This window comes from Grosmannia clavigera (genome assembly GCF_000143105.1).
Source record: "Grosmannia clavigera kw1407 unplaced genomic scaffold GCSC_173, whole genome shotgun sequence".
Taxonomy (NCBI): domain Eukaryota; kingdom Fungi; phylum Ascomycota; class Sordariomycetes; order Ophiostomatales; family Ophiostomataceae; genus Leptographium; species Leptographium clavigerum.
In genome coordinates this window covers 40,776-56,618 of record NW_014040765.1, presented here as the reverse complement: position 1 = coordinate 56,618, position 15,843 = coordinate 40,776, and the positions used below count along the sequence as shown (strand labels likewise).

General features: G+C 53.0%; 4 protein-coding genes across 4 annotated transcripts; all 4 read left to right on the top strand.

The window, feature by feature from the left end:
- Positions 1 to 2,136: 2,136 nt before the first annotated feature.
- Positions 2,137 to 3,411, top strand: CMQ_7469 (sam-binding motif containing protein; the record flags this gene model as incomplete). The annotated part of the gene is made up of 2 exons (XM_014314474.1): positions 2,137 to 2,943; positions 3,064 to 3,411. The coding sequence occupies 2 exons, from the start codon at positions 2,137 to 2,139 to the stop codon at positions 3,409 to 3,411; spliced, it is 1,155 nt and encodes a 384-aa protein (XP_014169949.1).
- A 1,034-nt stretch (positions 3,412 to 4,445) lies between these two features.
- On the top strand, positions 4,446 to 5,530 carry CMQ_7056 (uncharacterized protein; the record flags this gene model as incomplete). The annotated part of the gene is made up of 3 exons (XM_014314061.1): positions 4,446 to 4,823; positions 4,891 to 5,061; positions 5,159 to 5,530. The coding sequence occupies 3 exons, from the start codon at positions 4,446 to 4,448 to the stop codon at positions 5,528 to 5,530; spliced, it is 921 nt and encodes a 306-aa protein (XP_014169536.1).
- A 2,367-nt stretch (positions 5,531 to 7,897) lies between these two features.
- CMQ_7346 (ubiquitination network signaling protein) lies at positions 7,898 to 12,895 on the top strand (the record flags this gene model as incomplete). The annotated part of the gene is made up of 4 exons (XM_014314351.1): positions 7,898 to 9,063; positions 9,451 to 11,498; positions 11,842 to 11,896; positions 12,136 to 12,895. The coding sequence occupies 4 exons, from the start codon at positions 7,898 to 7,900 to the stop codon at positions 12,893 to 12,895; spliced, it is 4,029 nt and encodes a 1,342-aa protein (XP_014169826.1).
- A 702-nt stretch (positions 12,896 to 13,597) lies between these two features.
- On the top strand, positions 13,598 to 14,470 carry CMQ_7413 (thioesterase; the record flags this gene model as incomplete). The annotated part of the gene is made up of 1 exon (XM_014314418.1): positions 13,598 to 14,470. One exon carries the CDS (start codon positions 13,598 to 13,600, stop codon positions 14,468 to 14,470), a length of 873 nt encoding a protein of 290 aa, XP_014169893.1.
- Between the last annotated feature and the right edge of the window lie 1,373 nt (positions 14,471 to 15,843).

Here is a 15,843-nt window from a genome sequence, read left to right as displayed (position 1 = left end):
AAAATAGAGCTGGCGGTGGTAGGGCTGTCGTCGCGGTTGTGGCGTAGAGGTTGCATGGGGTTCAAGAGCCCGTTCCGCTTGCATCGATACGCTGGGGGAGGGATGGAGAAGAGAGTGCGAGAAATGAACTGGTCGCTACCGCTGAAGGGTGCTTCTCTAAAAACCAGGCGGACGTATAGAAGCAAAGGAAGTAGATATATCCTAACGAACGATGGGCACAAAGAAGAAGAAGTGTGTGGGTGCCGAAAGACTGTGACTTGGCCCTCTCTTCTCAGTTTTTGGATCGATTTTGCACGTTGAGTTTGAGAGAGGATGGTCGCCGCCTGATGTTATTTTGGAGGAGGAGATTGTTGTCTAGTTATATAAATATCTGCTGGGCCAGAACGGTTAGCACGAGTGACAGCACGGCGGAGCCTCGAGGGAAGGGAAGCGAGGGAGACGCAGAGGAAGAAGATAATGAGAGAGGCAGGCGGGGAAGGCGAGCATTGTTTGGCAAACAGGCTGGGAGAACATACCAGGTGTAGAAGGACTTCGCTAGCACCATCAACATTGAAAGAATAGTCAATAGATATTGAAGTAGAATGCTATGGGATGCGAAGCTGATGACATTGTGCTGCGGTGGCCATATGTTGAGTTTTGCGACACCTTGTTGTGGCAGACGTCCAGAATGGTGGCCAATAACCACATTAGCTAATGCCCAATCACGTGACTGTCCAGTCAACTAATCGCGATCAGCAACGAGAGCGTGACAAAGATTGCTACTGCAGGCCCATTAGTGCTGGTAATATGCCGTCAGCTTGGTGAGGTGTCGGAGCCTGCACCAGCAAGATTATAGGGGGTAAATCTGAGGAATATACAGAAGCAGTGTGTGGTCTGGTATGGTGCCGCTGGGCGATGAGCGCGCCGGACGTCGTGCCTACGACGTATTCAGCAAAGAGGGGCATTGTGGTTCTGCATCACGAAAGACAGCCTGATAGATAGTCTATGTAGAATAACTGCTTCACCGAAAGCGCGATTTTGTATCTTACAGTGACAAGTAGCCTGTGGCTCCCTCTCCTGGTCACCGACTGGTGCAGTATCCAATGCACGCGACCAAGCAAGACGGAGATAGATTTAGTCGGCAGCCATGCTGTGATGCTGAACTGGACACGCCGTCATGCGTCATAGGAGGACTACAGAGTACTCTCCCTGTACTTGTTTGACCCTACATAGTACGGAGTGTATCTTTCCCCCGCTCCTCCGAATATGTCCAATCCGATAGCACAAAGCGATCTGCCTGTTCCTGCTGTTTCCGTCTGTGTACGAAGTATTCCATCCAAGGACGGGCTGACTGTGTGCACTCTGCCGATGCTACGCAAAGCAACGTGCCCATGCGGAACACGCCACTCGCCTGGGTTAGGGGGTAAGCGGGGCCTTCTGGTTGGCTGCCTGGCTCTCCCTTCCAACGAGCAAGGCTGCCACTAAAAGAGGCCCTAATTTAAGGGGGAAAATTGAACACGATACGGAGTAGAGAATCTTGGATACATCGCAGCCGAGACACCACTGTCACCACGAAGACGGCCCAGCTCCACCGCAGCTGCGCCCAGCGACAAAAACACATCGCGGGCTCGCAGTCTTGGAATATCAGGCTCAACGACAGCCAGCCAAGCCGCTCTTCCCAGAGACTTCGCTGTCGCAGTCGCCATCAGCAGCAGCAGCAGTCTCATCAACCGGGACGACAACAACAACCATCGGGCTGCCATTGGTGTCGCCGGTGGCGCTGCCGGTCTGCTGTCTCTGGCAGTAGGCCCAGCAGCCGCAGTCCCGCTCATCCCATCCACCTGTCTCTTTTACGCTTTGCGAAGCGGGAATTTGGGTGCCGCCACTCCCGGAAGAGTGCGATAAGCCTGAAGACTCGGCTCTCGGCAGTCGTCTTTTGCATCCATAGTCTCGCCGCCGTTCCGTCTTTGCGCCCGGCTGCAGGCTAAACCGCGGCCGCCTCGGTGGAAGCGAAAGGGCCACTTCCATCATGTGGCCATGCTTCCTGACCCTAATCCATTAAGCAGCTTCACCCCACCAGTCATCGGCGACCTCTCCGCCGCCCTCGCTGAAAGCATCAGCACCTCTGGTGTCACCACCCGAGGCCCTAGGATCCTCATGTCCAGTGAGACACCGTCGAGCGCCGGAGGCGTAGCGTCCTCCCAGTCGCTGCTGCCGACCTCGTACGCGAAGCCGTTTGTTATGCGCAATGGCCGAACGTATCTGTCGAACCCTTCTCTCTCCTACCCCCTTCCCGTCGACCTCGCCGAGCTGCACCGCCAGTCCTTGCGGACTCTTGTTCTTTTTCAGCTATTCGGTGGCCCTGTGTGCTCGCCTGCCTTGGCCAACAAGCCCCCGACTCGCGTGCTGGAGGTTGGCTGCGGCTCTGGCTTTTGGAGCACTATGTGCAACGAGTACTACTCGCGCCAAGGCCACCGTGGCATCTCGTTTTCAGGCATGGACATTGCTCCCGTCGGCCTCGGCGCCAGCAGCGCTGCTGGCAAGAGCCGCTCAAGTTACATGTCGTCCTCGTCACGCGGTACTTCCGGCTCTGCCGACGGAAAGCCCGCCCCAAGCAAGAGCGAGGATCACATGAATTGGCGATTTGTTCAGCACGACATGCGACGCATGCCATGGCCCTTCCCCAACGAAGAGTTCGACTTCATCATGGTCAAGGACTTGTCTCTAGCCATGCGCATAGACATGTACCAGCTTGTGATCGACGAATGCATTCGCCTGCTGCAGCCTGGCGGCACTCTCGAGTTGTGGGATTCGGATCATACCATCCGCATGCTCCGCCCCCATGTGCCCGAGACGTCGCCTACGCCCTCTGGCGAAGAGGACAGCCACGATGCTGCTATTAGTGCCGGTGCCTATATCATGACCCCGCATACGCCCCTCTCCGCCCCGCTGAACAACTATCTTGTCGAATACAATGCATGGCTAGCCAAAGCGCTCGAAGCAAGATCGTTGCCGCATATCCCCTGCACAATAGTTGGCGCTATGTTTCTGCAAGAGGCCGATGCTCTGGTTGGCGTGGAATAGCTCCGTCTTGCCGTGCCATTGTCCGAGCTGAAATGGGAGCGGGAGGGTGTCGGCGGTGTTGTCACAAAGGATGGCAAGATTTATGTCGAGACGAAGGGAAAGGCCCGGGACGCACATCCAAACCGAAAGACAATCACGGCAGCACAGAGCGCGCTGCGACGCACTGCCCTCCTCACGGTCGTGCAGATGATCCAGAGCCTCGAACCCATACTGCGGGAGGTGAGCGGAAAGAGCCAGGATGAATGGGACGGTTGGTCTGGCAAGATGGTGAATGAATTGATGAAAGAGAACGGCACTGCTTGGGGAGAGTGTCTTGAGATCGGCGCTTGGTGGGCACAGAAGAGGTAGTATTGTGGGTTCATAGGTGCCGTCATGTCTGTGGTACGATTTCTAGCTTTTGTCGAACAGGATCTCTCGTCCGGAGCGCTCGTTTCCCGTCTTTTCACAATTTCTTCATCCTAAACGCTCCGTTTCACTACGTAGTCTCTGTTGTAACTATCATGGCCTCTTGTCTGTCAACAACTATCGTATCTCTTGCGCAGCGTGCGATACCTCTTCAGATAGTACCTGTGGTAAAGCGTGGCTTGTGTCAGTGGTTGTACTTGTACCATTGCCATAAAGACTACCGTGCTACGGGCACGGCCTAACCAATGCGGCTTCATTTTCAAAGCGCGCCGCGTTGCACATGTTGCAATGGTCCTGCGATGAACTCACAAGGCTTCAATTTCTGTTTGGGCAGGAGAACGCGTTGTCAACACATTTGGTGATGCTATTGGTCTCTGGTCAGGTTACATACCCTTTCGTACAAAATTTGCCCGTTCGATACCACGCCGAATGGCTGCCTCCTCCTGCAGCTGAGCATTGGCCAGGAATGCAGCATGGAGCCGTTTCCGGAAGTAAGTCTGTCCCAGCGGGTAGTCTTTGCTAAGATTGAGCAGTTCTGCAAGAGTGTCAATTGATGTTGCCTGGATCCGGACATGACACCCATTGGTTTTGTTCCGTAGGTAGGATCCGGAGATCAGTTATAACTCATAGACAAGCCCACCTTTATATACGTTGATGACCTCCCTCCGAAGAGTTGGATTGTACGCTGGACTCATGCTGAAGGGCGAACAGGAAGCTGTATGGGAGAGCTGCATGCAAACCTCCGTCACGTCAGAGACGATCTTTATCTTATTATCTTGCCGAGAACGACCCGCTAAAACAGAAAGGTAATTCGAACCCCTCATACTCCGTACAAAGTGTTAGAACCAACTCTAAACCAACATTGGCCACTCCCACATATTCTGGAGTGAGCATGTACCGTGGCACAATATTGCATTGGGCGGCTATCAACCGGTGTACTTTCTCAATCCTTCACAATACGTAATACATATATGCAAATGCTGGCTCTCCGACGACGTAACTGGGCCGTGGGAGCGGCGTGGCTTGCAAACGTATTACGTTCCCAGGCAAGCAGCTCTCCGACGGCATCCCGGCTGCGTTTAGGTCCGGCATACTCAACAGCAGGAGTTGCTACTTCAGAAGATTCGGCTGTCCCGCCTCTCCCACCAGCTCGTTGGTTGTCCGATCTGCGAACGCGCATCGGGAAGTGCATCATCTTCGGATGCACCCAGTCGCAAATTCGCGAAGCTGCCGGTGTCCTTCGGGTTCTCGCCACCGAATGGCGGCAATTGACTGCTGGCAGTGAGGGTTTCCTCACAGGACCCCGACGAGGACTAGAGGGACAGAAAGTGGCCTGGGGTGAGATGGACTCATTCGTACGTAGATCCCGAGCACGTTCGCTACCAAGCAGATAGAGCGATGCCATTTCTAACTAGAGCGCAGGGCCATGTCAACAACGTGATCTACAGCCGATATGCCGAAACAGCACGGGTGAACTGGGTGGTGAACTTCGCTGTTCGGGTGGACCCAGCGCATGGCACTTTGTGGTCTGGACTGATGTCGACGCGTTCGGTGGGCTTGATTATGAAGAGCCTCAAGACGGAGTTCAAGTTTGTAGGTCCTGGCCCAGCATGGCGATAGTGAGGCTACAGAAAAGCTCGCAAAACCAGACCTTATGGTAGGAGCTGAGCTGACAGATGCCTTTTACCAGCCCATGACTTATCCAGACAGCATTTCCGTATACCACAAGCTCAGAGTGCCCCCGGCCACCAATTCAACGTCGACATCGCTGCTTCTCGACTGCATGGTGCTGTCACATCGTCAAATGAGGATTGCGGCAAGGACATTTGAGGATATCGCGATCTACGACTATAGAGTGGCCAGGAAGACAGAGATGCCCGAGTTTATGCACAATGTATTAGTTGATGTATGGAGGCAACAGCAAGACGAGACGGTACGTGCACGCACAAGGATATGGGAGCTGGCCAGGGCAGTTGAGCAGCTAGAGAAGAAAACTTGGGACCGACCTGACGCAGTGGAGGATGTTGGAAGCGCCGCAGGAGGGACGGCCATCATGTCTTAGCCATTTGCCCGTTGTGTACAGAGTAGATCGCATGTTACACATCGCCATCGGCTATTTAGCTTAGTAGAAATGGAGGCTGGGAGGATCAAAAGGCAAGAAGCTCCCCCTAAAGAAATCCCGAGGTTCTACGGAGTACAGTGAAGAATGAAGCAGGCTTGTCTGGTCCCATATAACTACAGTGGGGTTCCAAAAATATGGAACCACCTCCGCGATTTTTCGCGTTTCTCATTTAACTCCCAACACCTACCCTTACTTAGAATCACCACAAATCAACAAAAAGATGTCCAAATTAGCTGAATTTGGTGCCATTCTGACGGCCGAAAGGAAGGCTACAGGCCAGCTAAGTTTGGCTGCGCGCGCTGCTATCTGTGGTGCTGTATACGTCGGCCAGTCATAAGGCGCTGTTGCAAAGGCTTTTGGCGTCACGCGCAGTACAGTCACCAAGACGATTAATCGGTTTACAGAAACACACAGCTTTGAGGACAGACCTGGCCGCGGCAGGCCTGCGTTGCTTAGCCGTCGAGATAAACGTTACTTTATTTAGCAAGCAAAGCGGCACCTAAAAATTACTTATAAGGAGCTGGCAAAGCAGATAGTTTGTCGGCCGTCCCGTACTACTGTACGGCGCGCATTTCGTGAGAATAGGATACGAAAATAAAAGGCTATGGATAGAATACCATTATCGGCGAATACAGCAAAGGATAGGCTTGAATTTGCGCGTGATTGGCTGCAAGATGAAGACGATTTGCTTTTTGTATGTGCTTTGCTAAATGTAGTAGAGTTTATGCTAATTTGCTAGACTCTCTTCTCTAACGAAAGCAGCTGCCAAAACGTAGTTAATGGCGGCGTTGGTTTTATTTTTCGAACATCTGCGCAGAAATGGCGAAAGGACTTAGTAAACGTTCGATCACACGGAAAACCTACGATTTCGTTGATGTTTTAGGGTAGGATCTAGAAAGAAGGCTGTACAAAGTTAATCTTAATAGAGAGAGACTACTCTAAAGGCAAAAAAGGTGGCTATACTTCGTGGAGCTACCAGAAAGCATTAACAGAGGGCCTTCTACCTTTCTACAATGGTTTTCGGTATTACCAGCAAGATAATGCAAGGGTACATAATGTATATCTGCATCATCGATGCAGTGGCTTGCGAATAACCAGATTAAGATGCTGCCTTTCTGGCCTGCCCACAGCCCAGATTTAAACCCAACTAAACATGTTTGGGCTAAATTAAAGCGTCTTTTAGCTGAAAAATACCCTGATATATGGGAATTAAAGAAAAACGCAATGGATATAGAGGTTTTCGAGCGGGCAATTCGTGACTGTTGGTGGGCAATTGACCAGGCCTTTATTAACAGGCTTATTGATTCGCTGCCCCGACGGCTGGCCGCAGTACGAAAGGCGCGCGGCTGGTATACTAAATATTAGAGAAAAATACTTGCTCTTTAACATGAATTCATTTTTTAAGGCCTAGAAAGGCTTGTAAACGCAGTACGTGCTGTTAATGCAAAGGTATCCTTTTGTATTAATGCCCCAAAATCCCGTTGGCGGGGTTACTGGTTCCATATTTTTGGACTAGAGGTGTAACCCAAATTCTACCCGCGGCCCTTTCAGGCGATAGACGGAGTACTAGCCCGTTATAACCCACCACTACGCCGTATAACAAAGCATTTAGATATCACAGCAGGTTTTGAATTGTTAGTCGTTCAACTACCAAGCTGAACTCGAATACTCGTAAATACCGAATTGCACGGTGTGGGGATTACGGAGTATGAGTACATAGCGCCCTAAGATGCTCCACGTCACTTATTAATGCTCAGTCCACATCTTATGCTGCCAATTAGCGCCTTACATAAGTAGTTCAGGCACTTGCCGGCATATCTGCATCTGCACAGACAGAAATGCACATTTTTAGTAACTAATCTCTTGCCACTGACTTGAAACCCAGGTATACTTTGCGCAGCCTAATTCTCCGCTGCTAATCGGACAGTGTGCGGATGCCAGTTATTGTAACTGTTCGATTCAGGCACTAGCCATATTGAAGAGGCTACCGTCTAATTTTCCGATGCATTTTTCCCCAGTGCATTTCACGTCTTTTACCACACAACAACAGCCCCTCGCCGCTGTGGGATCGTACAGTCGTGTCGCCTCGACTGCCACAAGCCCAGCCTGCCCTTTTCGTTTCCAACCACGGAAAGTTTTCAAGGCACGTGGAACGTCGCGCTCCCGCAGCCCCGACCAATCTACCGAGTTTGGATTCGACTGCCCGCCAGAGAGACACGAGAACGAGCACTACCTGCGGAGGCGATTTCTGTTCCCCTCCTTCCTTCTGCTGGCTTGGAAGGCATCTTCTAAGCCGGCCGGTCCTGCATGCCTCGCGCCTCGCCCTCGGCCAAGCGACAGCCGGGAGCAGCGAGCCATCGCAACACCCAGCATGAGAATGGCCTCCTAGGCTCTGGAAGACGATCTGGCAAGCACGTACATCAGCACCAGCACCAGCAGAAGGCCTCCTCGGCGGTGACTGCTGATAATCTTGTGCGGCCGTCGCCACCCGATTTCCGTCCTGCTGTCTCGTCTACTCTATCCGCACATTCCCCGCCTCAGCTATCCTCCAGCGCCTCCGAGGCCAGCACGTACCTCGTAACGGACAGCGACACTATGGCTGCCCCTCAGGAAAGCTATCATGGCGTGGAGTCTGGTAGTAACGGGGACTTGCGGCGCCTGAATGGCGATCGACGGTCATCTTTGGACAATGCGTCATCGGCATCCTCAACTGACTCCTTCAGTGCAAATCCACAGCCAGCCATGACGCTGGCCGCGACCTCTGCCAACAATAACATGCCTTCCGCCCATACGTTGTTCGATGAGAGCCACCGCCGGATCGACGTGAACGCCGCAAAAAACGCAAATGTCCATCGCGACACTGGCCCCTTGAAGCTGGCTGTGACCGTTCTGCGATCCTGTCCTCTCTACGATACGCTTGCGATCCTCATCATCTTGATGCAGCTTTCCCCTGTTGCACTTTCCAGCATCTACATGCTTTTCACAGTGCTTACATTCGTCCCGCCAGTCACCACCAGCTCTGGCCTCAGCATCACGGAGATTTTCGAAGGCACGTTGGGTACACCGGCTTTGATGACCGTGGCGTGCATGGATGTGGGATTCCTGCTGGTCTGGCTGTTTCTTTGGGGTCCTCTCCAGCAGCTCATTCTCGACTTTGCTCAGATCGTGATCGCACTCACCCTCGGAGGTGGCGGTGGCAGTGGGAGTTCCCGGCAGGGCTCAGCAAATAACATATTCATGTGCGTTGGCATCGTGTTTTTCTCGCATTTTGGACACATCCCGGTCCTGCAGAAGCTGGCTCGTCTCGGCCCGTTCTTCACTACAGATCCTCCGTCTGCCCAAGCAGAAAGTTCGGCAAACTTCCAGCAGACGGCAAAGCTCTTTGGTCGTCGTGGGGGGGGTGTCTCATGGCTTCGAAATATCTTCGCTATCCACATACTCACCCAGGGTATCGTCCGCTGCATCCGCGAATGGTATTTAAGGAGAGAGAAACGCGACTTAATGGCGCAAAGCATGGCCGACCCCGAAGCTGGAAAAAGTATGTTTTCTACAGATATGCCAGCCGACACTAGCTTCGGCATATCGGATGCAGTCGTCGGCAGCGCTACGAATAGCAATGGTGGTGGCAATGGCGGTGGCGGTGGCAACAGCAATGGCAACGGAAGTATCGGCAACAACTCCAACGGTAACGCCAATACCAACAATATGGCTATGAGCAATAGCATAAGCAACACCGGCAGCAGCAGCGGCACCAGTAACAACATTGGCAATAGCAGCAACGCTGATACTGGCAGCCATGGCGTGGTCACAAACCTCACCCTCGCCGACAACACTAGCCTCAACAGCAACAGCACGGGCAGTGTCAATGCCGCAGCCGGCCTCTCTGGTGGCATCCATGGAGTCAATTCAGCTTATGCGGGTAGTATTGGGCCCAATGGAGCTCAGAGCGTGGGATCTGCGGTCTTGTCCAACACCCCGAATATCTCCAGCAGCGGCAATGCTTTGGCTGTCACAGGGCCCGTCTCGGCCAAAAAAAAGAAAAAACAGAGTGCACTGGTGCGCCTGCGCCAACCTCTCTGGGCAGCCCTAGCCAGCACAAAAATTGTTATGATCAAGGAATATGAACTCTCGCAAGCCGCATTAGAATCTGCGGGCGCCGAAGCTACAGATGTGGATAACTTGGGCAATGCACCTTTTTACACACAGCCCTTCCAGATCTGGATCTGCTATGTTGGCCATGATGAGGTATGCTTTAGCACCAGCGTGTTCCCAGACGACAAGTCGGGCCAGGACCAACTGTCTCCAAGCTCTTCCTATGTCGATGCTACGAAGCCATTCTTTGTGCGAATCAACAACGCCACATGGCAACCGACACGAATTATGGCAATTCCTGATTCGGATGACGACGTCGTGCCAAATTCGACTGAAGACACGAGAAACATCCCTTTAGTAATGGGGACGCGATGGACTGGTGACATATATGGCCTCACTCCCCTGTCCAGCTATGAGTGTGAGTTTGTCAGTATTCGAAACGGCGATGTTCTTTTCAGCACAAGTGTCAGGACAGCACCGGCCCCGTCGCGGAGCGCCGATGTGACAGCAGCCAAGGCGATGCCGCCCAGTCAGCCGCGGCCGCACGAGTCTCCTGCCACAACAATCAAGGCGTCTATTGCAGCTCAAGAAGCCAAGCTGCACGACGAAAAGACACGACTCAAGACCTTACGGAAGGACAATAACCGCCGTGTGAATGCAATAAAGAAGGAGATTGATCGCCTCATATCGTCTGTGCAGTCCGCTGGTGGCAATGACGAAAAGTTGAAGCAGAAGATCACACAGAATACAGTGCAGCAGAAACAGGCTGAGCAGACTATCGAAAGCTTGGAAGCAGAGCTCCGGGAAATCAGCGTCGTGCCCGAAGATCTACTTAGCCGTCACCGGAGCAAGAAGAGCGAGTGGGATCGGGAGAGGGCGCTCTTCGACGGTGCTGTGGCCTCATTCAAAAGCTTCAAGAGCGCTGTCGACAGTGAGGTGCGCGCATTGGAAGAAGAACAAGGAAGCTTGCAGGCCAAGAGAAATAAGATTGCGTCTCGTATTGCTAAGGCTGACAGTGATCACGCCCGTATCATGGATGCCAACACACAAGGCTTGGATGAGGTGGAGAGGAGAAAGCAGGAGCGCGCCTCGATAAAGAGCGACATACTGCTAGCAAGCCGCAACTATATCGACCGCATTGCTGCAATCCAGGCTAGCAACGAGGAAAAGGTGCATGCTATCGACGCCATGCATGAGGCGATGCGCTCCTTCTACTCCTCCTTCGACAGCGAGCGTCCCTACGAAGACCGACATATGCCGGTTCTCTCATTGCCAGCTGCAACATCTAATTCCAACGCTAGTGCGGCCTCGGGCACCTGGACATCCCATCAAACAGGCGCTGTGTATACCCTCGGGTCCTTGTGGCCAGTGATGTCAGGCGTGCCGGCATCTGGGCAATCTCCGCTTCCAGCCCACATTGCTCCAGTGCCGCCGTACATGCAAATGCCGGCAATACATGCCGGTGGATACGCCCAGCTGCCGAAGATGCGTGGCCGATCCTCATCTATGCTGAGCGACGTTTCCGGTTTCACACAGTCCAGCGCCGCAGACGAAGATGTCGCCGTACCAGTCAGCTCTTGCGTTCGGAAGGCGAGTGTTTCCAGCCCCACGGCTATCCACTCGATGCAGCCACCTCTCGCCGTCACGTTGCAGGAGCCAATTGAGCTTAGCATTGATGCCACTCGACGCAGCTCTGGTTCGGGAACTGGATCTGGATCCGGGTCTGGTTCTGGATCTGGATCGGGATCTGGTTCTGGTTCTGGCAGCAGTGTCCGCAGTGGAAGTGAAAGTGTCGACAGTGTCCACGACCCAGCAAGTCCGTTATGAGGAGGGCTGGAGAGGCACAATTGGTGTTGCTCGCTAGTCCCGACCAGTTTACTTTCAGTGTCTGTTCAAATAGCTTGTTGCGAACCAATTAGCAGATGGCGATCGGTAGGCCTCACCATAGCGCTCAAGATGTTATGTTACCGCATTTTCATCGTTTTCCTCTTCCGTAGTACTAGCTGCTGTACTCCGTACTCCGGATGCATTGTGCCTTTCCCAGCTCCGGGGTTATCCGCGTTATCTTTACCGTCGGGCCCACTTGCCATTATAGCGCACCTTTTTTTCTAAGGTTCACTCCAGATCCGACAGAACACAGCCTGCTCGTCCCTTCACAGTGCATGGGACACCTGGCCATGCCGTGTTTGTGCATACCATCTCGTTTATTTCGAGGTAATGATGTCAGGTTTGGTTTGACGAATCGGACGGTGGCCCAGCTATTTAGCCTCGATTGCAATTCATATGTCGCGACAGATACGCCCCTAAAAGCAGGCATAACTCAACTCTCTATACTTTCCTGGCACACTGAGGCTCGGTATGCCAGGCCTAGCCAACTCCCGATGGGCGTTGAAAGACGGCCGATCAAGCTCTGTGCCAGCCCCTTCCTCCCGCAGTCCAACAACGACTGATAGAACGGGATCGGGCGAGAACGAACCTGTACCTGCTAGCAGACCACCGGGCCACAACGCGTCCGCCGCCGCGGCTGCCCGCGAGCTCTCCCGCTACTCCATGATCGTCCGCCGGATGAAGTGGAAGCTTCCATTTCTAGGTTGGGCCTATCGTCAGGCGACTGGCGATGATGATACTGCGGAGGCAGAGATGATGTTCAAGTTGGACTTTTTTGAGTACTACATGCTATGCGAGCGCGCTCTCGTCCACCTGCAGGGTGTTTTTGGCATCACCATTTCCCGGGATACAGGATTGGGGCCAAGAACAACCGTCATAGGCAGGGGGGGTGCTCCAATACATCGCTACCATGCGAATGTGCTAGAAGCCCTAGATCGCGAAGACAACCCTCTCCATGTAGCTCTGGGTGCCGGGGATGTACGCCGGCAGTTGGCCAGGGCCAAAGAGCTCCGAAACCGGTGGAAGAAGGTTGGCAGCGAACCTGACGGTGACTCCAGCGCGGCGGACAGCGGACGGGGAGGCAAAATAAAGACGCCACCACTTGCTACGTATGATCTGTCTGGAATATTAGCCTCCATTCACCAAGGGCTCGACCATGCCTTTGGCATTGCCGACAGCTTTGTCACTGCTGAAGCTGCAAACTCCAGCGGCGGTGGCATGGAGAAAAGTGAAAGTGGCCAACTTCGTATGGAAGTGGATTTGGATATCACGGAAGAGGAGCGGTGGGTTTTTATGGCAGAGGCTATGGACTGGGAGGCTGTATGATTAGAGGTCAAGCGCGTATTCCCAATATTTTGTTTTTTGTGACACGCGTGTGCCCTGCGGTCGTCTGATAATACTTCTGGACTCTCGGGGTGCTAATCTCTTCTCCGTACTGTCGATTTTCTCATCTGCGCTGTAATTACGAAGTAGGCGGGCTGTACGGAGTAATTTGCATCGAATTGGCTAAACTTTACTCCGTACTCTACTTCGATCTTGCAAGTATTAGACGGCTATAATTTTGCTATTTACGGAGGATGAACACCTTGTTCGCTGTAACTTACCTTACGGGGGGAGCACTCTTCAAACTAAGTAGTTCATGCTATGAACAACCATCCGTAAAAATGTTAGGGTATTTCATACTCCAAATAAGAGCAGACTAAAGAAGAGGTGGAAAGAGGGAGGTTTGTAGCAGCGTAATCAATGCACTCCGTATGCAGACACCGCTACCAAAGTGGGTAGATGCGTTATGTAATCATATCGGCCTAACAACTAGTATCCGGAGCACTCCGCAACAATCTTAATATCACTTAGTATCTTTTAAGCAAACTCTACTCCTCGACAAGATCTAGCAGGACGCGCTATCGGTTCGGATATGACAAGATTCGAAGAGGGGGCCACAGGACAAACTATCTAGATGAGAGGTGGCGGCGTACTGACGCCTGACCTACCAGCCGCAACATAACTCGCTATTTGCAAAACGGCTGTATGTTTGCCGAAAACCCATCCGTCATTCAAGACGGCCGGAAGAATCCGAGGCACCCTGGCACCACAGCATCTGTGCCACTAGTACTAGTACACGATGGCGGAGGAACTACCTACAGTTATTACCTGCTGGACGAGCTCGGACGTGTCATGATGGGCATCGCTAACCCGCGATTCGAAGCGGGCCCGCCGTGGGTCGGAGGGCTTCACGAGATGGCTGCCCTCTATGCCGACCTCTTGGTATCCTCTGTCCGTTGCGGTCCTGTCATTCTAGGCGGTTGGTCACTGGGCGGAATGCTGGCCTTAGAAATGGCGTACGTGCTATCTGAAAAGTACCCGGCTATCCACGTGGTCGGCCTGGTGATGATCGACAGCGTATGCCCGATGGCACCTTCAGGAGGGTGGGGGGAAGCCGAGTCTCGTCTCGTGGAACGTCGCATTGAGTGGCCTGTGACCACAAAGGCTGCGACGAGAGCTGCAGTTCAGAGGTGCTTCGACGAGGCGCACAAGATGGCGCGGGAGTGGGAACCACCCCCGACATGGGCATTTGTGGCCAGCCAGCCAAGCCAGGGACGGGAAGCAGATGGTAGCTGTGACGAAGTTGCCAATACGCCAGCGGCTACCCGGCCACCTCCTGTTGTTCTTCTGCGCTCGCTGAGTCCGGTGCCGGTGCCGGAGGGCGGTCTATTGTTTGTCGACCTCTATCGCCACGAACGCCATCTAGGTTGGGATAACTATCGGCAGGACCTATTTTGTCGAGTTATTGACATTCCGGGAAACCACTACACTGTTTTCAGCATGGATCACCTTGGCACGGTCAGCGATATGATTAAGCTTGCGTGCCAGACAATCGAGGACTTATCTAGCCTGAAATAAGCCATCGTTTCAAGGACGGTAACGTTGATTATCACACTCGCCACTTGGAAAATTAGATAGGTGAGAACTAGTAGAGGCTATGCATGCGTGGGTGGGGGGGAGGGGCTTAGAAGGCGGCAGCACACACACCACACGCATGTATCATACACGATTGGATGTAAGATACTTGGAACAGTTCACCATGAGTTCAGATTTTGCTAAATGTGACTAAGCAACACAACTATACGTTACTGTCAACCAGCCAAAGTGATCACTTGGCGTATTGGAGTTTTCGACCGTCGGTCTGCGAGGCCTGCAATATATTTTGTATTCCAACTCGCGGTAGTCAGTACTACCATCATACTGCTGTCATACTGCTCCCATCCTCGGCCAAGAACCAGCTAGTAGTACTGACGGCCATTACTACCTACTGCACAGCCATAAGTAGCCATACGTCTTCCCTAGTCTAACACGGCTTGTGCCCGTACACCCAGATTGCTTACATCGCACTCGTTACAATGTCAGATTGTTTCGTACAGATGAAGTCGGGCCGAGGGAACGTTTGGCCGCAGCTCGCTAGAACGGTTGTCGTTAGCAAGATTCCGGGGTATGGAGCAACAACTAATGGCACAAAGTACGGGGGATAATGGCGGACGAGATCCACGACATGCTGTCTAGTGTAGACGGCTCTGATTGGGCAGCTGCGGCTGATGTTGCAACTCGACAATGGGGACTGCGTGAGCGGTACCCCAGGCAGGGATCCGCGGCCACAACCTGGGATGCCCACGAGGAAGATACATTCTGCAGAGTACTTGTTAACATGCACTAACAGACGTCATGGGTGCTGTCAAATTAGCCCCGTTGAAAACCCTGCATGGGCAATGCTTCAGGCCCATATTTCAGGCCCACTATTAATGAGATGCGTGCAATCAGAGCCGTTCATTGCCCCAGCTGTGCCCACACATCAATTTCCGCCTGATCAAATCCCGTCCAGGCCGGGGATTCCCCATCAATCCACACACGAATTGTACTGCTCATCCCTATTATCCCCAAGCCCAAACGGGTGGCGCCACTGGCAGTTCCTCGGCTGCACCACCGCCCTCCCCTCCCTCTTTCTGCCACCGCGAGATCAGTCGTACGGCAATCATCGTGTTGACGACGATTGTATTTTGGATCTCATCCATTGCACCATTGCTACCCGCCGGGTTTCCGTCCGCATCTTCTTCGTTGTTTCGTACTTCGCCATCGACATTTCTCAAAAGCCATCACACAGGCTCTATCCGACGACCGACCGATCGCAGACATCTTCCAGGCAATAGATGACGGCCGACAAATAACGCAATTCTGTATTGTGATCCGTCGTATCGGAGGTTGCGTGCCATGACAAGTCGCTG